The sequence below is a fragment of the Simochromis diagramma genome, unplaced genomic scaffold, assembly GCF_900408965.1.
Source record: "Simochromis diagramma unplaced genomic scaffold, fSimDia1.1 OVJJ01000402.1, whole genome shotgun sequence".
Taxonomy (NCBI): domain Eukaryota; kingdom Metazoa; phylum Chordata; class Actinopteri; order Cichliformes; family Cichlidae; genus Simochromis; species Simochromis diagramma.
The window spans coordinates 1,910,819-1,938,779 of NW_024386972.1; the positions used below are offsets into that span (position 1 = coordinate 1,910,819).

Consider the following 27,961-nt stretch of genomic DNA (forward strand, 5'->3'; position numbering starts at 1 on the left):
AGCTGGACTCGGCCAGTCTTTGAGCACGGGGCACAGAAGGGGGGTGGTCCATCATGGGACATGGTGTGAAGTAAGAGCCAGTTTCACAGTCCCACAGTCACAGAGCTAAGTTTTCAGCCACCAGAGACGCACTACCGCTACTGTCTGGGATTCCCAGTTCCTCAGCTAAACGGCCGTCTGTCCGTCTGACTGACCCGACTTCATTTTGGCCAATACTTCACGCTAGTTTTATTGGTTTTCCCGAGAGATTTTGAGAAGAAGGGAAAACATTCACCATGCAGTCTTGTGCCAGGTGTGGGTTTGTGGTCTACCCAGCTGAGAAGATCAACTGCATTGACCAGGTAATACATTAAAGCATTTATAAATAAATGCCTTCTTGGGTTAAAGTGAACTCTCAAATGTGTCTGTGTTAGCCATAAAACTAATAACAGCTGCACAATGGTTATGGATATAAGATTGTTTTTAATTAAAAGACTGGACAAAAAAAAGACTTACAGTTTAGCAGTGACATTAAAGCTTTAGAGAATCGGTCATTGAGTCCATGTGGAAAAATGTGATGTGATTACTGATGTTATTCTGGGCCTCTTATTAATCAGATATACCAGAAATTACTTGTCCAGCGTTTTTTCTCTGCTTAATGAACTAGATTCCAGTCATGTTTCCTCTGAACACGGATTTAAAGATTCATGGTCTGTCTTTCTTTTTCCTTTCTTTCATTTTTGGCAGAATTGGCACAAAGCATGTTTTCATTGTGATGTCTGCAAAATGGTACTCACTCCAAATAACTTTGTCAGCCACAAGAAGAGGCCATACTGCTCTGTGTAAGTAGGAGTCAATACTACTGCAATGCCTATTGAGCGTTTTTAGTTAATCACCAGACATGATAAAACTAAATAAAAACGTAATCTTTTTTTAATGAGTAAAGCACAGAGGAGGCAAATTAACTGCATCTTAGTAAACCACGATTGCACAATAGCCAGGGTCCCGTTTTTAACGTTGTGAATTACACCTGGTGTGACCATGTTGGCAACTATATGTGTATCTCATCCTTTCAGGCACAATCCAAGGAACAACACATTCACAAGTGTCTATGAGACCCCCATCAACATTAACGCAAAGAAGCAAAGTAAGGCCAGCAGTGAGGTAAGAGGACATCCTGAGCAAAACCACAGCAGCATCATGCATGCCATACAACATGTTTCAGTCCTCTGACTCACTGGCATTGTTGTTGCTGTCTATGGCACTAGAGGAAAGACTGTTTATGGCTGTGTCTACTCTAAAGATTGTTATTTATACTGAACACCGAGGTCTAAAAAGGCAGTAAAAAACTTGAGATTTGACCCTGAGCATTTGTATCCATTACTGTTGGATCACAAAGGTCTAATTCCTTCTTTACGAGAGGTGGTCGGTGGTTCTGAGGCCGTGGTGACGGAGGTGGTTTGGAATGGAGACTGGCTCAGGTTATTTCTGTTTCCCTGACAGGGGCTAGATACCCCCCTCCACTTAGCCCACTTTATGCTTCAACGGGCTAAAATTATATGTCAGGAAACACAGCTTCACATCCCTTCCTCTCCTCTGCTCAGCCACCTGTTTCTGTCTGTCTGAGTCTGTCTGTGCCTCTAAGTTTACGCAAGGCTCTCATGCTTATATTAGCAGTAGGCTAGCAAGCGCCTCGGCTACTGTTTTAAGCCACTGGAGGGATGTGGGAATTAACATTTCAACATTTGATCTGAGGGCTGACCTCGGATCATGAGTGGCCCTCAACCCCCTGTCTAGATTTACCCCACTGAACATTTAAAAAGTGTATATCTTGCTTGGGTTAACATGCAGCTTTTGCTTTCTTATTCCTATTGATTGTACTTTATACCCTTTAGGCGATGATGCTCTAGAGACGTCACTCTGTCCTGTCTCTTCCTCTGACATAGAGCTATTCTAAGATTAGTTTGGGATGGTTTTTACAACTCTAGGATGATATACAAAGTACTCTATTCTGGTTTGTTCTGGGCAGGTCTTGTACCATCTTGAGTGGAACATCTTAGTTATTAATACCAGCTCTCTAACATTATCCCTTCATCATTTAGCTTTTCAGCTCAGGTTCTCCTGCAGCACAAGAATAGAGAGATGTTTGGCACTGTTGAAGTAAAGCAATACCAGTTAGGACTAGCAGTAAAAAAAAAAAAATCTTATTTTTAGGTGATTAGTAGCATCCAACTACCAAAATGGATGCTGCAGTCACATGTGCAGCGTCTGCATGTGCAAATGCTCGCTGGCCTTGGCTTAATGCTTGTCATCCATGTGCCATCCTTGTAGCTGAAGTATCGCGAAGATGGCGAACGCTTTATGTCCACCTTCCACTGTGACACGAGATCCATGGAGCTGGAGAAGGCTTGCCTAGCCAATCAGATGGCCAGCCAGGTGAGCTCCTGGGAGAGCAACTGGCCATTGAACCCTTTTAAAGGGAATTTTCAACCCAAATTCTTATCTTTATCAAATAAAAGAGAGAAGAATTAAAAATTATTCTTCAAACTTCCTAATTTCTTCTACTTTAGTATTTTAATTCAGCCAAATCTTTTGTCTGTCATGAGTAAGCACTTGTTTATTTTTTGTATCATTTCACATAAATGAATTGCATGGCTTATTTAACAGGTTCATAAAAACCTTGCAAGATGCATAATTGCCTGGTTTAGGAACATTTGTAATTGACCATGTTTATCTTTTATATATAAACAGGCCTTTCAGTCTCAGTCTGAGTTCTCACAGCAGCAGACCTGGTATTCAGGGATGGTGAGCAACCAGGAGATAGTGACAATGTCCCAGGCACAGAATACCATCAGTGATGTGAGTACACATTTTTTTCTCACTGGTTGTTGTGTTGTTGTATCATGAGTATATTCTATTTAAATAGTTGATATAAAAAAAACTTACAATTTTTAACAGTGTTGGTCACATGGCTGATTTTGTGGCTTCTTTTTTGTGCAGGTCAAATACACAGAAGAATATGAGCAGTCAAAAGCAAAGGGTAGCTTCCCTGCAATGATCACACCGGGCTACCAAACTGCCAAGAAGGCAAATACCTTAGCAAGTAATGTAAGTGGATTTCATTTAGCTTTCTGTACCTCACAGAAAAGATTTTCCCTTTCTGTTAAACAATCCATGCAAGTTTATCAAAAAATTCAAGAGGCCAAATAAAATTGCTTTGTTGTCTTTCTCTTCAGCTGGAATATAAAAAAGGACACGAGGAAAGAGTTTCCAAATACACAACATTTGTGGACCCCCCTGAGGTGATTCTGGCCAAGAAACAAGGACAAATAGTTAGCGATGTAAGCCCTTCAGACATTGTTGACTTTTTTTTTTTTAACTAGCTCTGCTCAACTATAAACATATATATTGTTACAATAATATATTTATGGATATGAGGCATCACCTCTTTTTCATCAGTATGCCTACACAGAAGAATATGAGCAGCAGAGAGGTAAAGGTAGTTTCCCTGCACACCTTACGCCTGGATACAAAATGTCAAAGAAGGCCACTGAGCAGGCCAGTGACGTAAGTAGTACAAAACAAATACAAAAAAAACAGCACACACATATGCAAGTAAATACTAATGCATGTTCGTGATTAAATGTTTAAATGCTGTTGTTTTCATGCTGAACCAGATCAAGTATCGTCAGATGTACGAACAGGAGATAAAGGGGAAAGCCAGCGCTGAAGCGGCCGTTACTGAGATTGTCCATGCCAAAGAAAATGCAGAGAACTTCAGCCACGTATGAAAATTACTGTCACTGTTCCATCAGTTTGTTTTAATTCAAAGCGAACTACATAAAGCAAAGTGCTCTCCTGTTTCCAGATTGCCTATACTGAAGAATACGAGCAACAGCGAGGCAAAGGCAGTTTCCCCGCCATGATTACGCCTGGTTATCACCTTGCAAAGAAGGCACAGGAAATTGCCAGTGATGTAAGTATCAATCTGACTGTGGACCCAGTGAAATATTTCTAAAAGCTGTAAGTATCTTTGACAAACATGTAATTGGTCCATCTTGGTAAATGGACTGAGTCTTATTTAGCCCTTTTTCTACTCTCCCAGCGCACTCAAAACGCTTTATACAACATGCCATATTCACTTTCTTCAGTGCTTTCTCACTAGCATTCACACTCTGATGGATGAATCGGAGAGTAACCTGGGGTTAGTATATTGCCCAAGGATATTTGGCATGCAGACCTGAGGAGCCAGGGATCAAATCACAAACCTTCCGATCAGCAGATGACCTGCTTTACCTCCTGAGCCCCAAATATGTTGAGTCTAACATTTAGATGCTTTGTTGTGTAGGTGTTGGAAGGATTGCGTGTAGTTATAAAGGGAGCTTGTATCTGTCATCTAGTCATGTGGACTAGTAGTAAATGTTGTCAAAATATTGCAGAGTGTAGTGTGTAAGAGTTTCAGCTTCATCAATCAAGTGTCCTTGTCAACACCGGGCAGAATAGCAGACGAGGGACAACAATGAGGAGACTTGATGTCATCATTCTCTAAAATATCCGCAGTGACTGAATTAGACTCTGTTTGTGTGTTCCTCAACCTTGCAGGAGCAAAACTGTTTGTCCTTCTCCTCCTGCAACACGTTTAGTAATTTTTCATCTCTTTCCAGTTAAAATACAAGAAAGACTTAAACAAGATGAAGGGCACGTCACACTTTCACAGTCTGACCTCTGAGGATAATCTGGCACTGAAGAACGCACGAAAAATCAACAAGATTGTCAGTGAGGTGAGGCCCGTGAGAAGCATACAACCTTCGCTAAATACATTTGTGTGTCTAGATTTATTCAGAGCGTAGGGAAAGAACAATGTGAATATTCAAATAGCTTTTTGTCTAAGCAACAGTCAGTCTCAGGTAAATGTATGTATGTGTGTTTAAGAGTGGGAGATATTGGGTGTACTGTGTCAGCGTCCAGCAGACATGAAGCCTCCTGAATTGCATTTTCAGCATCTCTGAAATGCTTGTGTGGTGAGGTGACAGCTTACCTCCAAGGTCATGGCCCATCCTGCCAAACTAAGGTTACCTCACACTGCGCTTTATTTTTAAGAATCTATTCTTAGCCTTAAAAATATGTGTGTTATTCTGAATCTATTTTTCCACCAAAACCACGCAGACACATTATCTCAGTTTTGTTTTTGTTTTTTTGTTTTTTGCTTCAAATAATGTTTATGATATAATGACAGACTGTAAATAAAGAACATAGCATGGTTGGTGAGTTGCATTTTAAACCCTGGAGTGTAGTCGTTTTGGCTTTTTAATCCAAAAGTAGAAATATTTGGATGAGAAGTTATCAGCTAACACTAGTGCTGCTCTATACTGCGAATTGTAAAGTATTTTAAGTAAATACAGGGCAAGTATTTCAGATACCAATGCCCACACTGATACTTTTTAACCTATAAAGGCAGCTTGTGTAGCAAAGAGCAGCATGTCATGATTTTAAAAAATGAATCATCATCATCATCATCATCACATTTAATAAACACTAAATCACTTTCAGTTTTAGTTTACATAATAAAACACACTTTTCAGCTTTTTATTGCTTATGGAAACTGTTTTTTGGAGACCTGGAATGTAAATGTGCCTGTCTCTAAAGCACTTTGTGCCAGTTTCTGTTGTGCTATAGATTTGACAGTGAACACAAGAGTACTGAGGTATATTTTTGCATTAAAAAACAAATATTTAACCCAATTCAGTGGACTACATACTCAAGTAAGAAGATAGAAATAAAATATCGATCATATAGCACTACTGTCGATCCAAAACCAATACCAGCGTTGGATTAATCTGCCCACCACAAGCTAACACTAGCAAACTTGATTAGCATGGTGCATCAATAGACTTTATATTAGTACTAAATGTGATACTGGTATTTCACTCACCATGCTGGAGCACAAAGCATTAGATTTCTCAGATAATTTTATGAAAATATTTTAAACAGCTCCAACGATTCAAACAGCATCCAGAGGTTGAGATCAGTGACTTTATTTGCACTTGAGCATAAAGCTAGCAGAAAAGACGGCCCCAATAACAGCCATGATCACATAACTTCAAGCACCAGTGTTTAAAGGTGAGGTTTCCCCTGTGTGATATTTTCATGATAAAGAGACTGACATGTTAAATAGGGAAATGGTTTTAATGTTAAGCTCAGCAAAGCATGTTTAAGATTAAAGGTTGGTCTCAGAGACTCTCAAGTGATGATGGAGTGTCAGTGATGGTGACTGATTAGTGGGAGGAACTTTACTGTATATTTAGCCATGTAGGCACCTATGTGCCACAAAGGATCAGCTCTCACTGTGGAAAACAGAAAAATGAGGTTGCAGTGAAAAATGTTACAGCTTGGCTGCTTTATTTTTACGTTTGCTAACAGGTGGAGTATAAAAAAGACTTGGAGAACAGCAAAGGACACAGCATCAATTTCTGTGAGACCCCACAGTTTCAAAATGCAGCCAAGGTTGCCAAGTTCACCAGTGATGTAAGTTTAATCGCAAAAACAATGTCAAATATATATATTTTGATAATTTTGTAGATTTTTTGACACCCTACAAACAACGTATTTATATATTAATACCTGATATCAGCACATGAACATGTTTCTTTTTAAAAAAATATTTTCTATAGAACAAATATAAAGAGAAATACACTACTGGTATGAAAGGCCACTATGAAGACTCGGGTATTGACAAGAAGACCATGCATGCCATGAAAGCGAGGAAGCTGGCAAGTGATGTAAGTCTTATTTTTAATCAAATCAGTGTATTAGATCTGCTTGGTTGGATTTGATTTCATATTACACGGATAAAAAGAAACTATTTTACATGTTTAATTTGTAAATAGAAAATGATAAACTGTCAACTGTCTGTGCGAGTGATTTTATTGATGTGGTGGTTTTGTCCTGCATATCTCAGATTACTTATAAACAAGGCTGTGAGCAGGAGCAGGCTGAATACAACTACCCGGCCAATATTACGCCAGGTTACCAAAGCCAAAGAAAACTGGATCCACTGAAAGAGGTACAGCCTCCAACAATCTAATTAAGACAAAGGGACATTTTAACGCTAAAAGTTTTTTTTTTAAAAGCACTTAAAATCAGAAAAATTATTCAAATGTAAAGTCGGTTCTCAGATAGCAAACTTCATCCCAGCGCTGTTGTCATTGTGGTTGCAGAGGAACTACAGGCAGCACATTGACCAGGTGAAGTACAAGTCAGTGACAGACACACCTGACATTGTTTTGGCCAAGAAAAATGCTCAGCTTGTCAGCAATGTAAGTAAACAGTATAACACCATGCATAACACTTAATAAGTTTCTTAGTTTTTCTAACCATGTAATTCATGTGGCCTCTAGTTAAATTACAAAGCCGGGTATGAGAAGACAAAGCATCAGTACACACTATCCCAAGACCTGCCCCAAATCCAAAAAGCCAAAGCCAATGCTGCTTTGTGTAGCGATGTAAGTTTACTCTTCTCACACTTGCATCAATAGCTTACCTTCACTCGTCATGCAAGCACCCAGAATTCAATACCAATCCACATGATCTATCTTGTTATTGGCATTATGATGCCATAACCCATTTCTGTTTCTTCAGATTAAATATAAAGAGGAGTGGGAGAAGACAAAGTCTAAAGCTTGTGAAATTGGTGTGGACGATCTGAGCGTCAAAGCAGCCAAGGCCTCCCGAGACCTTGCAAGTGACGTAAGTAAACTCACGCTTCTCTTTGCTGCAAAGACATCTAAGCAAAAATCTAAGTGGCTTTAATCAGAAGTAAAAGCTGGCAAATGAAATCAAGTCAGACGGGCATGTGTTTCAGATTAAATACAAAGAGAGTTACATGAAGAACAAGGAGAAGGCTGTGGGGGTCAACGTGAGCGACTCCAAGACTCTGCACTCTCTGCAAGTGGCTAAGATGAGCAGTGATGTAAGCAGAATTGCTTGACCTGCAATGTAATAGTGTAGACTTGTGTGACTCACACAAGCCCAGAGTATAACCTCAGAGGTTACCTATTGCTTTTTGTTACAACTTCAGATTGAATACAAGAAGGGCTCTAAAGAGAGCCAGGCCCAGTACAGCCTTCCTCTGGACATGATCAACCTAAGCCATGCCAAGAAGGCCCAGGCACTCGCCAGTGACCTGGAGTATCGCACAAAGCTCCACGACTACACAGTCATGGCAGATGACATCAAGGTCCAGCAGGCCAAAAAGGCTTATGCCCTCCAAAGTGAGGTGAGAGAGCCACCTGAGAGTGATATTTTGGTTAAGGGGTCTCTTTTAAATGCAGAGACATGAAGAAAAAGGCAAAGAGAAGTCTTTTGGAGAAGTCTTTCTTGACATTTGTTCCTCTCTGCAGAACCAGTATCGTTCAGACTTGAACTGGATGAAAGGAGTGGGCTGGGAGACCGAAGGATGTCTCAACATCACTCAGGCAAAGAAAGCTGGAGAGCTGCTTAGTGATGTGAGTGGAAATGTGCTTGTGTTTATATTTTAGTTTGTTGCTGTTTTCTTTCAAGCACCCCATTTATTTGGCTGCTTTTTTCTCTCAGACCAAATACCGTCAGAAGGCAGACAGCATCAGGTTCACCCAGGTGGCCGATGATCTCTCCATCAAGCACGCAAAGAAAAGCCAGGAACTGCAGAGCGATGTAAGTCTCCACTTTAGAGCCGGAATGAGACGCCATTCATTCTAGTGCATTCTTGCAGTATATACTAATCTATGTGACTTTTCAGTTGGCCTACAAAGCAAACACAGAGCAGATGCTGCACCAGTACACCATCACAAAGGACGAACCTCTTTTCAGACAAGCAAAGGCTAACGCGGACCTTCTCAGTGCAGTAAGTTCATTTATAAAAAAATTGATGTAGAAAACAAATATTCACATTTTTAAACTATATCTGTTATCTGCTACGTTATACAAGCTCCTCAAGAATGTGCAGTTGACTGCCATGTGTCTTACACTTGAACTGGTATAAGTTCATGCATACAATCATTTGACAAATTATGTTTTAAAGGGACTTTTTGTGGAAAACCAAGTACGTCCTTTGTTCTTTCATAGAAATGAAAAAGGTAAAAAACTAGCAACCAGGATCTGCAGAAAACGATTACTTCAAGTTATTGCTGCTCAAGATGATTCTACAAGTTAATGAATCATAGGGTATCATCACAAAACTGCATATATCAACCAAACATATATATATATATATATATATATATATATATATATATATATATATATATATATATATATATATATGTCACAAACAAACTGTATTTTATCTTCTTAAAAACACCAAGGAAGTTTGATTCTGTGACCTGATTCGACATAGTGTTGTTCTCAGAAAGCGGAATCTATTTAAGCCAATTTCTTATATTCAGCTGAACTTATTTAGTGTCTCCATATGGCACAAAATCAAGCTGGTTAGCCAGTTATTCAGTCCAATAATTTAAAATTATCAAAATTAGATTTGCTTTTAAAAATCCACATGACGTGATATAATGCACTTTAAGTCTTTTGAAGTAGCAGCTCACGCACTGTTCAACGTGAAATTGTCTTTCACACTTAATTTGTCTCACAAATTGTCTCTAGTCTGTCTCACGCAGCCCTCACAGTTTTCTGCGTTTTCACCTGAAGGTGAAAGCAATTTAACGAGTTTCTCAATATGTGCGTGTGAGGTGCTGATATGATTTTTTTCCTCATGCATTTGTCTTTGCAGAAAGTGTACAAGAGCAACTGGGAGAAGCAGAGGGAAAAGGGCTTTGAGCTCCGTTTGGACTCCCTATCTATACTCACAGCAAGAGCCAAGAGAGACCTGGCTAGTGATGTGAGTTTCTATTCTCTTTTACTCTGAAATTTGCAATAACCTTGGGTTAGGTTGAGTTGCAGCATTTTGAAATCAATGGATTCTTTAAGAAGTAGCATTTAGCATCTTGAACCATTTATTTCTTGTCTTTTTGCAGGTGAAATACAAAGAGACGTATGAGAAAAACAAAGGCAAGATGATTGGCATTAAAGCGGTCAGTGAGGATTCTCAGATGGCTCACTCCACTCTGGCCACCAAACTACAGAGTGATCGCCACTACAAAAAGAACTACGAGGACACTAAGACCAAATACAGGTGAGGCCAAGCTTAGTTCTTCACACCCAGATGCATCTGGTACTAGAGATAAAGTAAAGGGAGTCATTTATAGTTGGGTATAGTTTCTTAAATCTGTATCGCATGGTCTTCTTCAATTAATTGGTAATAAGTGAAGCAATTCATTTTGCATTTTCTGAGTTAGCGAGGTCATTTAGCCCTAATATTCTTATCCTTATACCTCAGAGGGTAATGATGCATGTGTTATAGCATTTCAGTAACTCTAAAAATGAGATAAAGAGCTTATATCAGTTATCAGATATCAGTTGAAGAGGAAAACTACTGACAGAAGCTTTTAGATTATTACAAACATTATTAGCAGATTCCTTAGCAATATCCTGCTTTCTTTTCATACCAGCAGCAATTTAGAAAGTTTTACAGGACATTTCATTTCAAAAGGTCAAACAAGCTCTGATAAAGACTGCATGAGCCATCACCCCAGATAAAGTCAAAGTAAAATGAAGTGTATTATCCTTCTTTTTAAGTAGACCCCAATCAGCAAAGAGCACCGATTCAATATAACTCAACAATAACTGACCTTTCATTTTCTGCAGTTTTGGATCAAAGCTCCTCATTGAAACTAATCTTCATTTCCAGTGTTTCCCTGGATATGCTGAACATCAGCCATGCCAAGAAGGCTCAAGACCTGGCAACTGAGACCAATTATAGGACTATACTCCATGAATACACTACTCTGCCAACTGACATTAATGTTGCCTGGGCGAAGAAGGCTTATGGACTACAAAGCGATGTAAATCTTACTTTTAGGCACTGGAATGACCAATCATTTCATGCAAAAGTACTGCAGAATTTGATACTGATATGTGCGCACGTCTGTTTTCAGAAACAGTATAGGTCAGATTTGAACTGGATGAAGGGCGTTGGCTGGGAGGCCTCGAAATCTCTGGATGTCCTGCAAGCAAAGAAAGCTGGGGAGCTGGTCAGCGAGGTAATGTTTAATACTATGACTCACAAGGCATTGCTCCGAGTAGCTATAAAACAATCACTGTTAAATGTTATTAATATTTCCCCCTTTTTTTTTTTAGTAGAAATGAGGCAAAAGTATTCTTTTTTAGATCAGTCTCAATCTTCTTAGTGTTCAGTTTGGTTAGAGAGTTATATCACAGAAACTTCCAAGGTTTAAAATCATATCTGTTTATATATTTTTCAATTCAAGTTGAAGTTCATACTTTAAAATATGAGGAAATCTGATTTTACATATTAAAAAACATAAAACTATAAAGCTCATCCAACATATCCAGGCATTCTTTCAACTATGAGAAAACTTGCTCCTTCAGGCCTATGGGCTAAATTTCCATTCAGAAGCCCAAAACTATCAGGCTTCTGCTCTGTGGAACCAGGTCTCACTTTCAGTACAGGAGACATATAATTTGACATTATGTAATTTAGCATTTCTTGTTGCCCTAACTGATAAGTTCATGTGGATTTCATCTTAATTTGATAGCTACAGGGGTGGCTTTTTAATTCGATTCAGGGCGTATAGCTCCCTGCTTCCTATAATTTCCAGATGCATAATGGGTGTTCTAATCTAATGAACCAGGTCTTATGTTGAACTCAGGAGAGAGGTCTCTGGTTCGAGTCCGGATGCCCCCTACTTAGCAAACATTCTTGACTGTCATGCATCTTAGTGTTTTCAGACACAATCCGAGTCAAAGCCTCAGCTATTAGGGTTCTTTTAAAGCAAGAGGAGAAATGGGGGTATAGCTCAGTGGCAGAGCATTTGACTGCAGTTCAAGAGGTCTCTGGTTCAAGTCCGGATGCCCCCTACTTAGCAAGTGTTCATGACTGTCATGTATATTAAGACACAACCCAAGTCAAACCCTTTCCTGTCAGGGTTCTTCTAGATCATTTGAGTCAAAGCTTTTCCTATCAAGGTTCTTCTAGAGCATTTGACCCCAGATCAAGAGGTCTTGGGTTCAAGTCGGGATGCCCCCTACTTAGCAAACTTACTTTGCATTCAGAAAAATCTAAATCTTTAATATTTCCCTTTTGTCCATTTCTAACGTATAATTTCATGAAAGCTTTGTCAGGTTCATTGGGCAGGGGAATTGGGGGTATAGCTCAGTGGCAGAGCATTTGACTGCAGTTCAAGAGGTCTCTGGTTCAAGTCCGGATACCCCCTACTTAGCAAACATTCTTGGCTGTCATGAATATTCAGAAACAATCCAAGTCAAATCCTTTCCTATCAGGGTTCTTCTAGGTCATTTGACCCCAGATCAAGAGGTCTTTGGTTCAAGTCGGGATTCCCCCTACTTAGCAAATTTTCTTTGCATGCCCTGACTTTGCATTCAGAAAAAACTAAATCTTTAAAATTTCCCTTTTGTCCATTTCTTCCGTTTAATTTCATGAAAGCTTTGTCAGGTTCACATGTCAGGGGTAATGGGGGTATAGCTCAGTGGCAGAGCATTTGACTGCAGTTCAAGAGGTCTCTGGTTCAAGTCCGGATGCCCCCTACTTAACAAGTGTTCATGAATGTCATGTATATTCAGACACAATCCAAGTCAAAGCCTTTCCTGTCAGGTTTCTTCTAGATCATTTGAACCCAGATCAAGAGGTCTTGGGTTCAAGTCGGGATGCCCCCTACTTAGCAAAATTTCTTTGAAGGCCTGACTTTGCATTCAGAAAAATCTAAATCTTTAATATTTCCCTTTTGTCCATTTCTAACGTTTAATTTCATGAAAGCTTTGTCAGGTTCATTGTGCAGGGGTATTGGGGGTATAGCTCAGTGGCAGAGCATTTGACTGCAGTTCAAGAGGTCTCTGTTTCAAGTCCGGATATCCCCTACTTAGCAAGCGTTCATGACTGTCATGTATATTCAGACACAATCCAAGTCAAAGCCTTTCCTGTCAGGCTTCTTCTAGATCATTTGAGTCAAAGCCTTTCCTATCAGGGTTCTTCTAGAGCATTTGACCCCAGATCAAGAGGTCTTGGGTTCAAGTCGGGATGCCCCCTACTTAGCAAACTTTCTTCGCATGCCTGACTTTGCATTCAGAAAAATCTAAATCTTTAATATTTCCCTTTTGTCCATTTCTAACGTATAATTTCATGAAAGCTTTGTCAGGTTCACATGTCAGGGGTAATGGGGGTATAGCTCAGTGGCAGAGCATTTGACTGCAGTTCAAGAGGTCTCTGGTTCAAGTCCGGATACCCCCTACTTAGCAAACATTCTTGACTGTCATGCATCTTAGTGTTTTCAGACACAATCCGAGTCAAAGCCTTAGCTATTAGGGTTCTTTTAGAGTATTAGAAGAAATGGGGGTATAGCTCAGTGGCAGAGCATTTGACTGCAGTTCAAGGGGTCTCTGGTTCAAGTCCGGATACCCCCTACTTAGCAAACCTTCTTGACTGTCATGCATCTTAGTGTTTTCAGACACAATCCGAGTCAAAGCCTTAGCTATTAGGGTTCTTTTAAAGCATTCGGAGAAATGGGGGTATAGCTCAGCGGCAGAGCATTTGACTGCAGTTCAAGAGGTCTCTGGTTCAAGTCCGGATACCCCCTACTTAGCAAACATGCTTGACTATCATGCATCTTAGTCTTTTCAGACACAATCCGAGTCAAAGCGTTAGCTATTAGGGTTCTTTTAAAGCATTCTGAGAAATGGGGGTATAGCTCAGTGGCAGAGCATTTGACTGCAGTTCAAGAGGTCTCTGGTTCAAGTCCGGATACCCCCTACTTAGCAAACATGCTTGACTATCATGCATCTTAGTCTTTTCAGACACAATCCTAGTCAAAGCCTTAGCTATTAGGGTTCTTTTAAAGAATTCGGAGAAATGGGGGTATAGCTCAGTGGCAGAGCGTTTGACTGCAGTTCAAGAGGTCTCTGGTTCAAGTCCGGATGCCCCCTACTTAACAAGTGTTCATGAATGTCATGTATATTCAGACACAATCCAAGTCAAAGCCTTTCCTGTCAGGGTTCTTCTAGATCATTTGAACCCAGATCAAGAGGTCTTGGGTTCAAGTCGGGATGCCCCCTACTTAGCAAAATTTCTTTGAAGGCCTTACTTTGCATTCAGAAAAATCTAAATCTTTAATATTTCCCTTTTGTCCATTTCTACCGTTTAATTTCATGAAAGCTTTGTCAGGTTAATTGGGTAGGGGAATTGGGGGTATAGCTCAGTGGCAGAGCATTTGACTGCAGTTCAAGAGGTCTCTGGTTCAAGTCAGGATACCCCCTACTTAGCAAACATTCTTGACTCTCATGCATCTTAGTCTTTTCAGACACAATCCGAGTCAAAGCTTTAGCTATTAGGGTTCTTTTAAAGTATTAGGAGAAATGGGGGTATAGCTCAGTGGCAGAGCATTTGACTGCAGTTCAAGAGGTCTCTGGTTCAAGTCCGGATACCCCCTACTTAGCAAGCGTTCATGACTGTCATGTATATTCAGACACAATCCAAGTCAAAGCCTTTCCTGTCAGGCTTCTTCTAGATCATTTGAGTCAAAGCCTTTCCTATCAGGGTTCTTCTAGAGCATTTGACCCCAGATCAAGAGGTCTCTGGTTCAAGTCCGGATACCCTCTACTTAGCAAACATTCTTGACTGTCATGCATCTTAGTGTTTTCAGACACAATCCGAGTCAAAGCCTTAGCTATTAGGGTTCTTTTAGAGTGTTAGGAGTAAGGGGGGTATAGCTCAGTGGCAGAGCATTTGACTGCAGTTCAAGAGGTCTCTGGTTCAAGTCCGGATACCCCCTACTTAGCAAGCGTTCATGACTGTCATGTATATTCAGACACAATCCAAGTCAAATCCTTTCCTATCAGGGTTCTTCTAGGTCATTTGACCCCAGATCAAGAGGTCTTGGGTTCAAGTCGGGATTCCCCCTACTTAGCAAACTTTCTTCGCATGCCTGACTTTGCATTCAGAAAAATCAAAATCTTTAATATTTCCCTTTTGTCCATTTCTAACGTATAATTTCATGAAAGCTTTGTCAGGTTCACATGTGAGGGGTAATGGGGGTATAGCTCAGTGGCAGAGCATTTGACTGCAGTTCAAGAGGTCTCTGGTTCAAGTCCGGATACCCCCTACTTAGCAAACATTCTTGACTGTCATGCATCTTAGTGTTTTCAGACACAATCCGAGTCAAAGCCTTAGCTATTAGGGTTCTTTTAGAGTATTAGGAGAAATGGGGGTATAGCTCAGTGGCAGAGCATTTGACTGCAGTTCAAGAGGTCTCTGTTTCAAGTCCAGATACCCCCTACTTAGCAAACCTTCTTGACTGTCATGCATCTTAGTGTTTTCAGACACAATCCGAGTCAAAGCCTTAGCTATTAGGGTTCTTTTAGAGTATTAGGAGAAATGGGGGTATAGCTCAGTGGCAGAGCATTTGACTGCAGTTCAAGAGGTCTCTGGTTCAAGTCCGGATACCCCCTACTTAGCAAACGTGCTTGACTATCATGCATCTTAGTCTTTTCAGACACAATCCGAGTCAAAGCCTTAGCTATTAGGGTTCTTTTAAAGCATTCGGAGAAATCGGGGTATAGCTCAGCGGCAGAGCATTTGACTGCAGTTCAAGAGGTCTCTGGTTCAAGTCCGGATATCCCCTACTTAGCAAACATGCTTGACTATCATGCATCTTAGTCTTTTCAGACACAATCCGAGTCAAAGCCTTAGCTATTAGGGTTCTTTTAAAGCATTCGGAGAAATGGGGGTATAGCTCAGCGGCAGAGCGTTTGACTGCAGTTCAAGAGGTCTCTGGTTCAAGTCCGGATACCCCCTACTTAGCAAACATGCTTGACTATCATGCATCTTAGTCTTTTCAGACACAATCCGAGTCAAAGCGTTAGCTATTAGGGTTCTTTTAAAGCATTCGGAGAAATGGGGGTATAGCTCAGCGGCAGAGCATTTGACTGCAGTTCTAGAGGTCTCTGGTTCAAGTCCGGATACCCCCTACTTAGCAAACATGCTTGACTATCATGCATCTTAGTCTTTTCAGACACAATCCGAGTCAAAGCCTTAGCTATTAGGGTTCTTTTAAAGCATTCGGAGAAATTGGGGTATAGCTCAGCGGCGGAGCATTTGACTGCAGTTCAAGAGGTCTCTGGTTCGAGGTCTCTGGTTCAAGTCCGGATACCCCCTACTTAGCAAACATGCTTGACTATCATGCATCTTAGTCTTTTCAGACACAATCCGAGTCAAAGCCTTAGCTATTAGGGCTCTTTTAAAGCATTCAGAGAAATGGGGGTATAGCTCAGCGGCAGAGCATTTGACTGCAGTTCAAGAGGTCTCTGTTTCAAGTCCGGATATCCCCTACTTAGCAAGCGTTCATGACTGTCATGTATATTCAGACACAATCCAAGTCAAAGCCTTTCCTGTCAGGGTTCTTCTAGATCATTTGAGTCAAAGCCTTTCCTATCAGGGTTCTTCTAGAGTATTTGACCCCAGATCAAGAGGTCTTGGGTTCAAGTCGGGATGCCCCCTACTTAGCAAACTTTCTTCGCATCCCTGACTTTGCATTCAGAAAAATCAAAATCTTTAATATTTCCCTTTTGTCCATTTCTAACGTATAATTTCATGAAAGCTTTGTCAGGTTCACATGTCAGGGGTAATGGGGGTATAGCTCAGTGGCAGAGCATTTGACTGCAGATCAAGAGGTCTCTGGTTCAAGTCCGGATACCCCCTACTTAGCAAACATTCTTGACTGTCATGCATCTTAGTGTTTTCAGACACAATCCGAGTCAAAGCCTTAGCTATTAGGGTTCTTTTAGAGTATTAGGAGAAATGGGGGTATAGCTCAGTGGCAGAGCATTTGACTGCAGTTCAAGAGGTCTCTGGTTCAAGTCCGGATACCCCCTACTTAGCAAACCTTCTTGACTGTCATGCATCTTAGTGTTTTCAGACACAATCCGAGTCAAAGCCTTAGCTATTAGGGTTCTTTTAGAGTATTAGGAGAAATGGGGGTATAGCTCAGTGGCAGAGCATTTGACTGCAGTTCAAGAGGTCTCTGGTTCAAGTCCGGATACCCCCTACTTAGCAAACCTTCTTGACTGTCATGCATCTTAGTGTTTTCAGACACAATCCGAGTCAAAGCGTTAGCTATTAGGGTTCTTTTAAAGCATTCGGAGAAATGGGGGTATAGCTCAGCGGCAGAGCATTTGACTGCAGTTCAAGAGGTCTCTGATTCAAGTTCGGATGCTCCCTACTTAGCAAGCGTTAATGACTGTCATGTATATTAAGACACAATCCAAGTCAAAGCCTTTCCTGTCAGGGTTCTTCTAGATCATTTGAGTCAAAGCTTTTCCTATCAAGGTTCTTCTAGAGCATTTGACCACAGATCAAGAGGTCTTGGGTTCAAGTCCGGATGCCCCCTACTTAACAAGTGTTCATGAATGTCATGTATATTCAGACACAATCCAAGTCAAAGCCTTTCCTGTTAGGATTCTTCTAGATCATTTGAACCCAGATCAAGAGGTCTTTGGTTCAAGTCGGGATGCCCCCTACTTAGCAAATTTTCTTTGCATGCCCTGACTTTGCATTCAGAAAAAACTAAATCTTTAAAATTTTCCTTTTGTCCATTTCTTCCGTTTAATTTCATGAAAGCTTTGTCAGGTTCACATGTCAGGGGTAATGGGGGTATAGCTCAGTGGCAGAGCATTTGACTGCAGTTCAAGAGGTCTCTGGTTCAAGTCCGGATACCCCCTACTTAGCAAACATTCTTGACTGTCATGCATCTTAGTGTTTTCAGACACAATCCGAGTCAAAGCCTTAGCTATTAGGGTTCTTTTAAAGTATTAGGAGAAATGGGGGTATAGCTCAGTGGCAGAGCATTTGACTGCAGTTCAAGAGGTCTCTGGTTCAAGTCCGGATACCCCCTACTTAGCAAACCTTCTTGACTGTCATGCATCTTAATGTTTTCAGACACAATCCGAGTCAAAGCCTTAGCTATTAGGGTTCTTTTAAAGCATTCGGAGAAATGGGGGTATAGCTCAGCGGCAGAGCATTTGACTGCAGTTCAAGAGGTCTCTGATTCAAGTTCGGATGCTCCCTACTTAGCAAGCGTTAATGACTGTCATGTATATTCAGACACAATCCAAGTCAAAGCCTTTCCTGTCAGGGTTCTTCTAGATCATTTGAGTCAAAGCCTTTCCTATCAAGGTTCTTCTAGAGCATCTGACCCCAGATCAAGAGGTCTTGGGTTCAAGTCGGGATGCCCCCTACTTAGCAAACGTTAATGACTGTCATGTATATTCAGACACAATCCAAGTCAAAGCCTTTCCTATCAGGGTTCTTCTAGAGCATTTGACCCCAGATCAAGAGGTCTTGGGTTCAAGTCGGGATGCCCCCTACTTAGCAAATTTTCTTTGCAGCCCTGACTTTGCATTCAGAAAAAACTAAATCTTTAAAATTTCCCTTTTGTCCATTTCTTCCGTTTAATTTCATGAAAGCTTTGTCAGGTTCACATGGCAGGGGTAATGGGGGTATAGCTCAGTGGCAGAGCATTTGACTGCACATCAAGAGGTCTCTGGTTCAAGTCCCGATACCCTCTCCTTAGCAAACGTTCTTGAATGTCATGCATTTCAGCTTTTTCAGACACAATCCGAGTCAAAGCCTTTCCTATAAGGGTTCTTCTAGAGCATTTGACCCCAGATCAAGAGGTCTTTGGTTCAAGTCGGGATGCCCCCTACTTAGCAATTTTTCTTTGCAGCCCTGACTTTGCATTCAGAAAAAACTAAATCTTTAATATTTCCCCTTTGTCCATTTCTACCGTTTAATTTCATGAAAGCTTTGTCAGGTTCATTGGGCAGGGGTATTGGGGGTATAGCTCAGTGGCAGAGCATTTGACTGCAGTTCAAGAGGTCTCTGGTTCAAGTCCGGATACCCCCTACTTAGCAAGCATTCATGAATGTCATGTATAGTCAGACACAACCCAAGTCAAAGCCTTTCCTATCAGAGTTCCTCTAGATCATTTGAACCCAGATCAAGAGGTCTTGGGTTCAAGTCGGGATTCCCCTTATTTAGCAAATTTTCTTTGCAGCCCTGACTTTGCATTCAGAAAAAACTAAATCTTTAAAATTTCCCTTTTGTCCATTTCTTCCGTTTAATTTCAGGAAAGCTTTGTCAGGTTCACATGTCAGGGGTAATGGGGGTATAGCTCAGTGGCAGAGCATTTGACTGCAGATCAAGAGGTCTCTGGTTCAAGTCAGGATACTCTCTCCTTAGCAAGCATTCTTGAATGTCATGCATCTTAGCTTTTTCAGACACAATCCGAGTCAAAGCCTTTCCTATCAGGGTTCTTCTAGAGCATTTGACCCCAAATCAAGAGGTCTCGGGTTCAAGTCGGGTTGCCCCCTACTTAGCAAACTTTCTTTGCATGCCTGACTTTGCATTCAGAAAAATCTAAATCTTTAATATTTCCCTTTTGTCCATTTCTAACGTATAATTTCATGAAAGCTTTGTCAGGTTCATTGGGCAGGGGAGTTGGGGGTATAGCTCAGTGGCAGAGCATTTGACTGCAGTTCAAGAGGACTGTGGTTCAAGTCCGGATACCCCCTTCTTAGCAGACTTTCTTGACTGTTATGCATCTTAGCTTTTTAAGACACAATCCGAGTCAAAGCCTTTGCTATCAGGGTTCTTCTAGAGCATTTGACCCCAGATCAAGAGGTCTCTGGTTCAAGTCCAGATACCCTCTACTTAGCAAACATTCTTGACTGTCATGCATCTTAGTGTTTTCAGACACAATCCGAGTCAAAGCCTTAGCTATTAGGGTTCTTTTAGAGCATTAGGTGGAATTGGGGTATAGCTCAGTGGCAGAGCATTTGGCTGCAAATGAAGACGACTCTGGTTCAAGTCCTAGGACCGGATCCGGCATCAAGCTGGCACTTCTGACTGACTGGTGTCATGGCGGGGTGTATATCAACCAGATGTGGGGCAGGTCTGGCAATGATGGCACTATTTATGTTCCTATTTTAGTTAGAAGACCCAAATGCCATGTTGCGATACTATACTGCTATGGTAGCCAACGTTTCAATTGCAGGTTTGACAGGTTTGTGATGTACACTTTATCCTAAACCTAGTGAGGGTTTAGTCATGTTTACCACTGGGTGGCTGAAGCTCAGGAGGTAGAGCAGGTCACCTACTGATCAGAGGGTAAGTGATTCGAGTCCTGCCTCCAGTCTGCATGTCAAGAGTTAGAATATAGTTAGGAAGCACCCAGTTTAGGCAAAGTGTGTGATTGGGTGAATGTGGCATGTTGTACAGAGCACTTTGAGTAATCTGGATGACTAGAAAGGCATTATATAAGAATCAGTCCATTCACTGTCTGAACAGAGTTTTGTCTTGCTAGTTTTCCACTATTATGTTCCAGTACATGTTGTTATTCCATGGCTTGATTAAGGTACACATTAGGCTGACATCTGGGGCCAGAGTTCAAAATGTTCTGGGCCAGCACAGGGCCAGCAGTGTGTCTGCAACTGGCCCATGTGTGAGCCACCTCTGGCAAACCAGATCGGGGCCGTCATTCTTTTCGGTATGCGGGCCATGTGTAAGCACATTGTGTGGGCCAGATCCAGGCCATACCAATTTTGCTATGTGGGATATTTATGATATAGTGTGTGCCCTCTAGTGGTCCCAACACGTATATGCATTTAGTTTTTTATGGTTGCCTCCCTAGTGTTCATTACTGGGGTATTTTTCTTCTCCAGAAAAAGTATCGTCAGGATGTAAGCGCTCTGAAGTTCACCAGTGTTGAAGACACTCCAGAGATGAACCAGGCCAAACTAAGCAACAAACTTGCAATTGATGTAAGTTCAGCTGACATTTGTAGCCTCAGCCATATGTTATTATTGCGTGATATAGCATACAACAAACATGTTGTTACCTAGCTTGTTGAGTTTTTTTGGCCCACTTGACATATGCCACAAAAACCACTGTAGCACCTAGAAGTTCACCAGATTGAGTTATTTTAAGGCTTGTTTCATTGCGGTAAACTGATCTTTAGTGCTGTTTTTTCTTCTTTACAGAGGTTGTACAGGGAGAAGGGTGAAAACATGAAGCACAACTACACACTGAGTGGAGAGTTACCCGAGTTGGTGCAAGCCAAGCTGAATGCCATGAATATCAGTGAGGTAAAACCATACATAGGCACATTTAGTCAGTCAAAAAGTTCTTCTCTGCGGCAGGTTTTATATAATGTTTTCGCGGTGAAACTGAGTTTGTCCATCCGACACATTTCAGACGCAATACAAGGAATCTTGGAAGAAGATACGTGATGGCGGTTACAAGCTGCGTCTGGATGCCATTCCTTTCCAATCTGCCAAAGCATCTGCAGAGATCCTCAGTGATGTGAGAATCCATTTCATCATATGAAACCACATTATTACTATTTTTTAGCAGAAAGTTGAACTGAAACTGCTCTTGTCAACACAGATTTTCAAATAGCTCTCCTCACTAAGCTTTGTGTGTTTTGCGTGTCATTTCAGCAAAAGTACAGAGAAGAATTTCAGAAGACCAAAGGGAAGATGATCGGCCTGAAGGGACTGCAGGATGACTTGAACATTGCTCACTCAGTCTATGCCAGCAAGCTACAGAGTGATGTGAGTACTTAGTTTCTGCAGTTTAGCTGATAGAAATCATATTTTAATGATTATACAATATTCTCGTAATCACATTTCCCCATCTAGATCAAGTATAAGAAGGACTCTGCAAAGGAACTCTCAAAGTTCCACCTACCCATGGACATGCTGGAGGTTGCACATGCTAAAAAGGCACAGTCATTAGTCAGTGACCAGGACTACCGGCTGTCCCTGCATCAATACACCGCGCTGCCGGATGACTTGAAGCTGCTAGCTGCCAAGAAAGCATACACCCTGCAGAGTGAGGTGAGAGTGACGGCAGACAGCTGCTCGCAGCATCTTTTATTTATAGATTTAACAACGCTCTTCCGTCACAACTGAGCTTGCTGTGAAAAAGAGCACAAAGGCAACATTATTTGTACTTTACAATTTTAAACCATTAAATCAATGAACACATGAAATGCTGTATTTGTAGATCAAAAAAACCTTTGCAGTGGTTGTTTCTATGTAATGAGACTTGTTTTTACATTCAGAGATGTGATCAAGATTTTCAGTTTTTAGTGCCAATTGTTGAGGCCAAGCTATTTTAAAGAAACAGCTAGTATCTGATACTTAAAGTGTGTTTGAGGCTGGTTACAAGGCTGGTTTATTTATCTCTGTAACAGACAGCACACGTCTACCAGGCAAATTGATTATTAAAGGCTGAAACTTGTACTAGATAGTAACTGACAGTAATAAAATGGAATCATGTTTGCTTCTGTAATATTCCTATTTTATTCTTTTTTGTCCACCCTACAGAAATTGTATCGCTCTGACCTGAACTACCTGCGTGGCACAGCCTGGATCGCCACTGGTGCTCTGCAGATTGAAGGATCCAAGAAGGCCACAGACCTCATCAGTGAAGTGAGATATCCCCTATGCTTTTTCATTTACTTTCTGCCCTTTTTAGTGCTTTCAGTGCATGTTAGGTTGCCTATATTCACCGTATCTTGATGCATGATCAAGGGAAATCGTATAGTTGATTCTGGATCTGACGTTATCAGTGGTAAAAATGTTTCACTATAATTTTTCTGGGTTTAACTTTTGATTTTGTTGGTGGGAATTCAAAACATTGACTTGATTTACACCAAAAACTAACTGTTTAATTCTCTCTGCAACAGAAAAAGTACCGTCAGCAGCCGTACAACTTCAAGCACACCTCTGTTGCTGACTCTCCAGATATTATCCATGCCAAACACAGTTCACAGATTGCAAATGAAGTAAGACAATAACGTTACTGTTTTAGTTTCTCCTTTTCTTGTAAATGTTTTTTTGCTTGCTTAAGCTGCAACGTTCCTTTTTAAGATTACTAGAAATAACCAGGCATGTTACTTTGCTGGAAATATTTGATGATTTGAATGATAATAAACTGGGTTTTATCTCTCTGTCCCAGCGTTTGTATAAGGAGAAAGGGGTGAATGACCAACACAGCTACACTATTACATCTGAGAGGCCAGAGATTACACAAGCAAAGATCAATGCAGCCAACTTTAGTGAGGTACTTAACAGCATACAGTGATCATAAGCATGTTCTTTTCAAATGTTATATGTATACACAATATAGATAACTTTTTTTCTTTGCAGATAAAGTACAGAGAGTCCTGGCACACTCTGAGGGCTCAGGGATACAAACTCACCATGCAGGACATCCCCTTCCAGGCTGCCAAGAGCTCCACGGGCATCGCCAGTGATGTAAGATCACATTTGTTGAACAGCACAGCAAAACCCAAGCATTTAAAGAGTTAAATCAACCATGATTAAGTTTTTAAAAAATGCTCACTCTAAGCTCTGGTAAAGTAGGAATCGTATGCAGGGTTTTGTATCCTTTTGATTAAAATTTGCAGATCAGTTCCAGTTGATTAATCTAACTTGTGTCTCTGCAGTACAAGTACAAACACAACCACCTGCTGGAAAAGGGGAAGCACATTGGGGTCAAATGCATCATGGACGACCCACATATGCTGCACTGCCTGCAGGCCGGCCGATTGGCCAGCGACCAGGAGTACCGCAAGGATGCACTGACAACCAGCGGACAGTACCACCTCACGCCAGACATGATTAATCTGGTGGCGGCTAAGAATGCGCAGGCACTGGCCAGCGACCAGGACTACAGGACGAGGCTGCACGAGTACACGGTGCTCCCTGACGACATGAAGGTCAAATGGGCCAAAAAGGCTTATGAACTGCAGAGTGAGGTGAGAGCTGGGAGTGAAGAAGAGATCAAATTACTAATAGGAAGTGCAAATGTCCTGACTCATCTATTGCTCTATTACTTTATGTTTAGAAACTCTACAAGTCAGACCTCAATTTCATGAAAGGGGTAGCCTGGGATGGAGTGGGTGCGCCTCAGCTGGAGTCTGCCAAAAAGGCTGGAGAACTTATAAGTGATGTGAGTAATGCACCGAAACCTGTTAATTTATAATATTGCTGCAGTTTACTGTCAAATTAAAGTAATATATCCATCATGTTTATGGTTTTAATTAAACTCCTGTAAGGTTATGAGCTCCAGCTCTGACTGCATATGAAGCTGAATTTAGCATTTATGCAGTATTGCTTTAAAAGCTTTCGCCATCTGTGTCTAAATGTGTGTGTGGTCTTCCTTCTTGCAGAAGAGGTATCGCCAGCTGCCAGACAGCCTGAAGTTTACCTCAGTGCCTGACTCTCCTGATATAGTCCACGCTAAGACTAGCTATCAGCAGTGCAGTGAGGTAGGAAGAAGATGGAAATGTTTATAAGAGAGAACTGATTCAAAAACCTGATTCCGCTCTAAGTCTTTTGCTGTCTTAGCTGCTGGCGGTGATATTTCTACCTTGTTCATGCCTGTGCCTCTCATCCACTACAGAGGCTGTACAAATCTGGAAAGAATGACGACATGCATAAATACACCTTGCATCCAGATGATCCAGACTTCATCAGAGCAAAGATGAATGCCCAGCAGATTAGTGATGTAAGGCACATTTATCAGCTAAATACTTGCAAAATTTTTTTTAAAAATCCTTTTAAAAAAAGATGATAATATCTCTACATAACATTTTAATCTTGAGCATTATTTTTCCGTGAAGAAAGTTTACAAGGCGTCTGGGGAGCAAGTGAAGACATCGGGCTACGACCTGAGGCTGGACGCTATTCCCTTCCAAACTGCCAAGGCTTCCAGAGAAATCGCTAGTGATGTGAGTTATGGGCCTTGTTGCATTGAAATACATTTTCGAGGCTATTATTCCAGGACAAACATTTTTATACTATACAGTAACAGTATTAAACAAAGGCATTTAAAGGATGCTGACCCTGTAGTTCTCCCTGCAACAGTTCCGCTACAAGGAGGCTCACCTGAAGGAGAAGGGCCACCAGGTAGGCCTGCGCTGTGTGGAGGATGACCCTAAGATGTTGCACTCTCTGGCAGCAAGCAAACTCCAAAGCAACTTAGAGTACAAACGTCAGTCCAAGGAGGAACGTGCCCACTACAACATCCGCCCAGATCAGCCCGAGTTCCTGCACGCCAAAAAGAGCCAAGCTCAGGCTAGTGACCTCACCTATCGACACAAGCTCCACGACTACACCTGTGACCCCGAACAGCTCAATGTCAAGCATGCAAAGCAGGCCTACAAACTGCAGAGTGATGTAAGTTGTGATGCTCGTGCAACTGAGCTGGATCTGAAAATATAATTACTGTCATTTATTGATGTGTCATTTATTTATTGATTGATATGTATTTAGGGAAGAAGCACTGTTAGGTGCTCAAAAAGCAAATGTCTTGTGCAACAGTGGGACCTATGGCATGAGCCAAATTCAGTGTTTACTTTTAGTCACACGATGATCCTGAAAAAACAAGCATGTGTACTTTTAACACGGACAATTGCCCCATGGATTAACATTGGGGTCATTTTGTGGTTGCTGGTTAGAGCTTTCTCATTATTTAACTGGTCTGTGTATTGGTTTAATAATGAGCCACAATTCTGTGAATTCTTTTACCCTCTTTGAGTTTATTGTTTTGGTTTTCCAGTTAACAGATCCCATGTTTTTTGGACCTTTTGAATCATTATTGCAGTTTTAAGCCACAAAGTATAACTGCTCAGTCAGAGCAACTTATTTTTGGCTTGTTTTGTTGCCTTAATCAGAATCATAATTCATGTTTTTTTTAATTAAGAACTGACTATAAGCCCAGGCTTAACCAAAATCTTCCAAAGATTGTATGAAATGTATTGAAAACATTAACCCCAAGTTATTTAAGAATGCCATGTATTAAATTTGGGCCACTTGCTTATTTGTAGTAGAAATATACCACTGTCATTTCTTTTCTTTTTTATTCAAGGTGAACTACAAGTCGGACCTGAACTGGATCAGAGGAGTGGGCTGGACCCCTCCTGGTTCTCATAAAGCAGAGCTTGCACGCCGGGCTGCAGAGTTGGGGCTGGCTGATGGAGTTAGCGCTGATGAGGCTATTGCGAAGTATCAGCAACACATGATGGTAAGTTCATCATGGAATGGTGACACTAGTGATTAGTACAATGTCTTTAAAAAAAAAAAAAAAAAAAAATATATATATATATATATATATATATATATATATATATATATAAAATAAGGAAGTCCTTAGACAGCAAAGGGTCTTGAAAACGTCCTCTCTGTCTTCCTTTCAGCTGCATTATCAGCAGATGATGGAGGAGCAGCAACAACAGCAACAGCAAGCTTCTGAGCAGGTGGAGACCAGTGAGGAGATCCAGCAAGGTGTCAACATGGATGCGATGGAAGTTCTTCATGTCAAGAGGAAGAAGACCATCCAGACCGTGCAGAAAAAGTCCAGCACCACCACAACTTCATTCAGATCCATGGAGAAGAAGTCCAGCACCACCTCATCCTCGTCTTCAGCCACCCTCCAGAACACAACCAAGTCCAGTAAAGTTGCTGCCATAGAAGAAGCGTAGAGCAAAGGAGACATTTGGAGACAGAGATGGTCACTTTTAGAAAGTGTGCTTATATTTTACTGTGTTATTTTACTACTTTGATGAAGCGATAATTGTGACTTTGCAGTTACATGAGAAGCCACAATATTATCAGAGCTGCTATAGATGTAATAACAAATTGCAGCAGAGTTCATATGATTAAGAGTGAGATTAAGCATGTTGAACCAGGACAGCACTAGTGATGTTTGTTGGAAGGATTGTTGGTATTTGTGTGAGTGCTAAGGTGTAAATTTCAACTGAAGAGCCATTTTTAGCAAATTCAAGCAAAACGACAGGATTAACAAAGCTGAATTAAGGGAGGTTGAAGGTCAAACTGAGTGGAATGCTGAAGGAAAGTTTGTGCTTTCATATACTGAGTGTATTTGGAAGAAATATGGGCTGGACCAGATTGTTATATGGCCACTGATGCAGAGTGCAAAGGATTTCAAACTCATCTTTTTACACTTTGCTTGGTCCTTTTTAAAAAAATCTGATAAATACTATATGCTGAAAGTTCAAATGATGAAAGCACAAAACCTTGTTGCAGTCTTGCAAAACAGGTTTGATCATTTTATGCACTTTCAACCAATGAGTAAGAAGTATAAGCCTACTGAAGTGATGGGATCTACTTTTGTCTGACAGGTTCAGCTTTGTGAGTTTGTGTCTCTTTTAACTCAAAGCTGGGCTCGGAGTAAATTCTTGGTTTTATCAATGATTAATAAACTGTTTTTGTTGGGTTGTTTTCCCAGGCAAACTAAGCTTTTGTCCCTTTTTATTCCCAGAATACAAATGACTGCTAAGTACAGAAAAACACACAGCAAAGTAAGGTGTATCACATGACTGATGTTGAGGTGATCTTGCTCCTGATCTAGCTGTATGTATGGACGCTGGTGTAGACACCAGGCTTGTTCTTCTGACCACAGCTCACCACTAGAGTGACATAGTGCATGCTGTTTGTGATTACTTTCACACAAACCCCCAAAAATATATGGTCACACACACCAATGGGCCTCCAGAATCAGCCTGCAGTGTCAGATAGACCAAGATGTTTTATGTAATGGATCACTAACATTTTTGATGCATCTTATGACGTAGAAGCAATCTGCAAGAATTTTGGATTACTTTGATATAGAACAAACAAAATAAAATACAAGTTGCCTTAGAACTCTTCCAAATTCAAAAGACATACAGTGCATCCGGTCTTACAGTCTTACAACACAGTATTAGGGCCACATTGAGAGATTACAGATGTTTCAGTGTAAACTACAATGGCTGCTATAGCCTCTGTAAAAGTGCTT

At 41.0% G+C, this 27,961-nt stretch overlaps 1 protein-coding gene, 1 long non-coding RNA gene and 1 other non-coding gene across 4 annotated transcripts; all 3 read left to right on the plus strand.

The window, feature by feature from the left end:
* On the plus strand, positions 1-27,828 carry LOC120738247 (nebulin-related anchoring protein). Of its 2 annotated transcripts, XM_040039444.1 has the most exons (43): positions 1-341; positions 727-821; positions 1,056-1,143; positions 2,311-2,415; positions 2,731-2,838; positions 2,980-3,087; positions 3,216-3,320; positions 3,439-3,546; positions 3,657-3,764; positions 3,848-3,955; positions 4,644-4,760; positions 6,400-6,504; positions 6,651-6,758; positions 6,938-7,042; positions 7,197-7,295; positions 7,377-7,481; positions 7,618-7,725; positions 7,841-7,948; positions 8,057-8,254; positions 8,379-8,483; positions 8,572-8,670; positions 8,756-8,860; positions 9,740-9,847; positions 9,984-10,141; positions 10,757-10,910; positions 11,004-11,108; positions 20,815-20,913; positions 21,133-21,237; positions 21,347-21,454; positions 21,592-21,705; positions 21,793-21,990; positions 22,483-22,587; positions 22,845-22,943; positions 23,117-23,221; positions 23,308-23,415; positions 23,607-23,918; positions 24,008-24,112; positions 24,333-24,431; positions 24,566-24,670; positions 24,786-24,893; positions 25,030-25,341; positions 26,033-26,188; positions 26,361-27,828. In XM_040039444.1, exons 1-43 carry the CDS (start codon positions 276-278, stop codon positions 26,643-26,645), a joined length of 5,409 nt encoding a protein of 1,802 aa, XP_039895378.1. In that variant the 5' UTR covers positions 1-275; the 3' UTR covers positions 26,646-27,828. The 2 variants fall into 2 exon arrangements, with proteins under 2 accessions (XP_039895378.1, XP_039895379.1); XM_040039445.1 differs by lacking the exon at positions 2,311-2,415 and having other exon boundaries at positions 3-341.
* LOC120738251 lies at positions 11,116-20,134 on the plus strand. The gene is made up of 3 exons (XR_005696924.1): positions 11,116-14,126; positions 14,501-15,345; positions 16,768-20,134. It is a non-coding gene; the product is annotated as an uncharacterized LOC120738251 (long non-coding RNA).
* On the plus strand, positions 16,724-16,795 carry trnac-gca. Its single transcript has one exon. It is a non-coding gene; the product is annotated as a tRNA-Cys (tRNA).
* Positions 27,829-27,961: the final 133 nt, after the last annotated feature.

Bases quoted from the DNA above. Each gene is read 5' to 3' on its own strand.
- LOC120738247 (XM_040039444.1), top strand. From the start codon at position 276: ATGCAGTCTTGTGCCAGGTGTGGGTTTGTGGTCTACCCAGCTGAGAAG. The intron at 7,949-8,056 runs GTAAGCAGAATT...TTACAACTTCAG, and splicing joins TGGCTAAGATGAGCAGTGAT to ATTGAATACAAGAAGGGCTC. The intron at 10,911-11,003 runs GTAAATCTTACT...GTCTGTTTTCAG, and splicing joins CTTATGGACTACAAAGCGAT to AAACAGTATAGGTCAGATTT.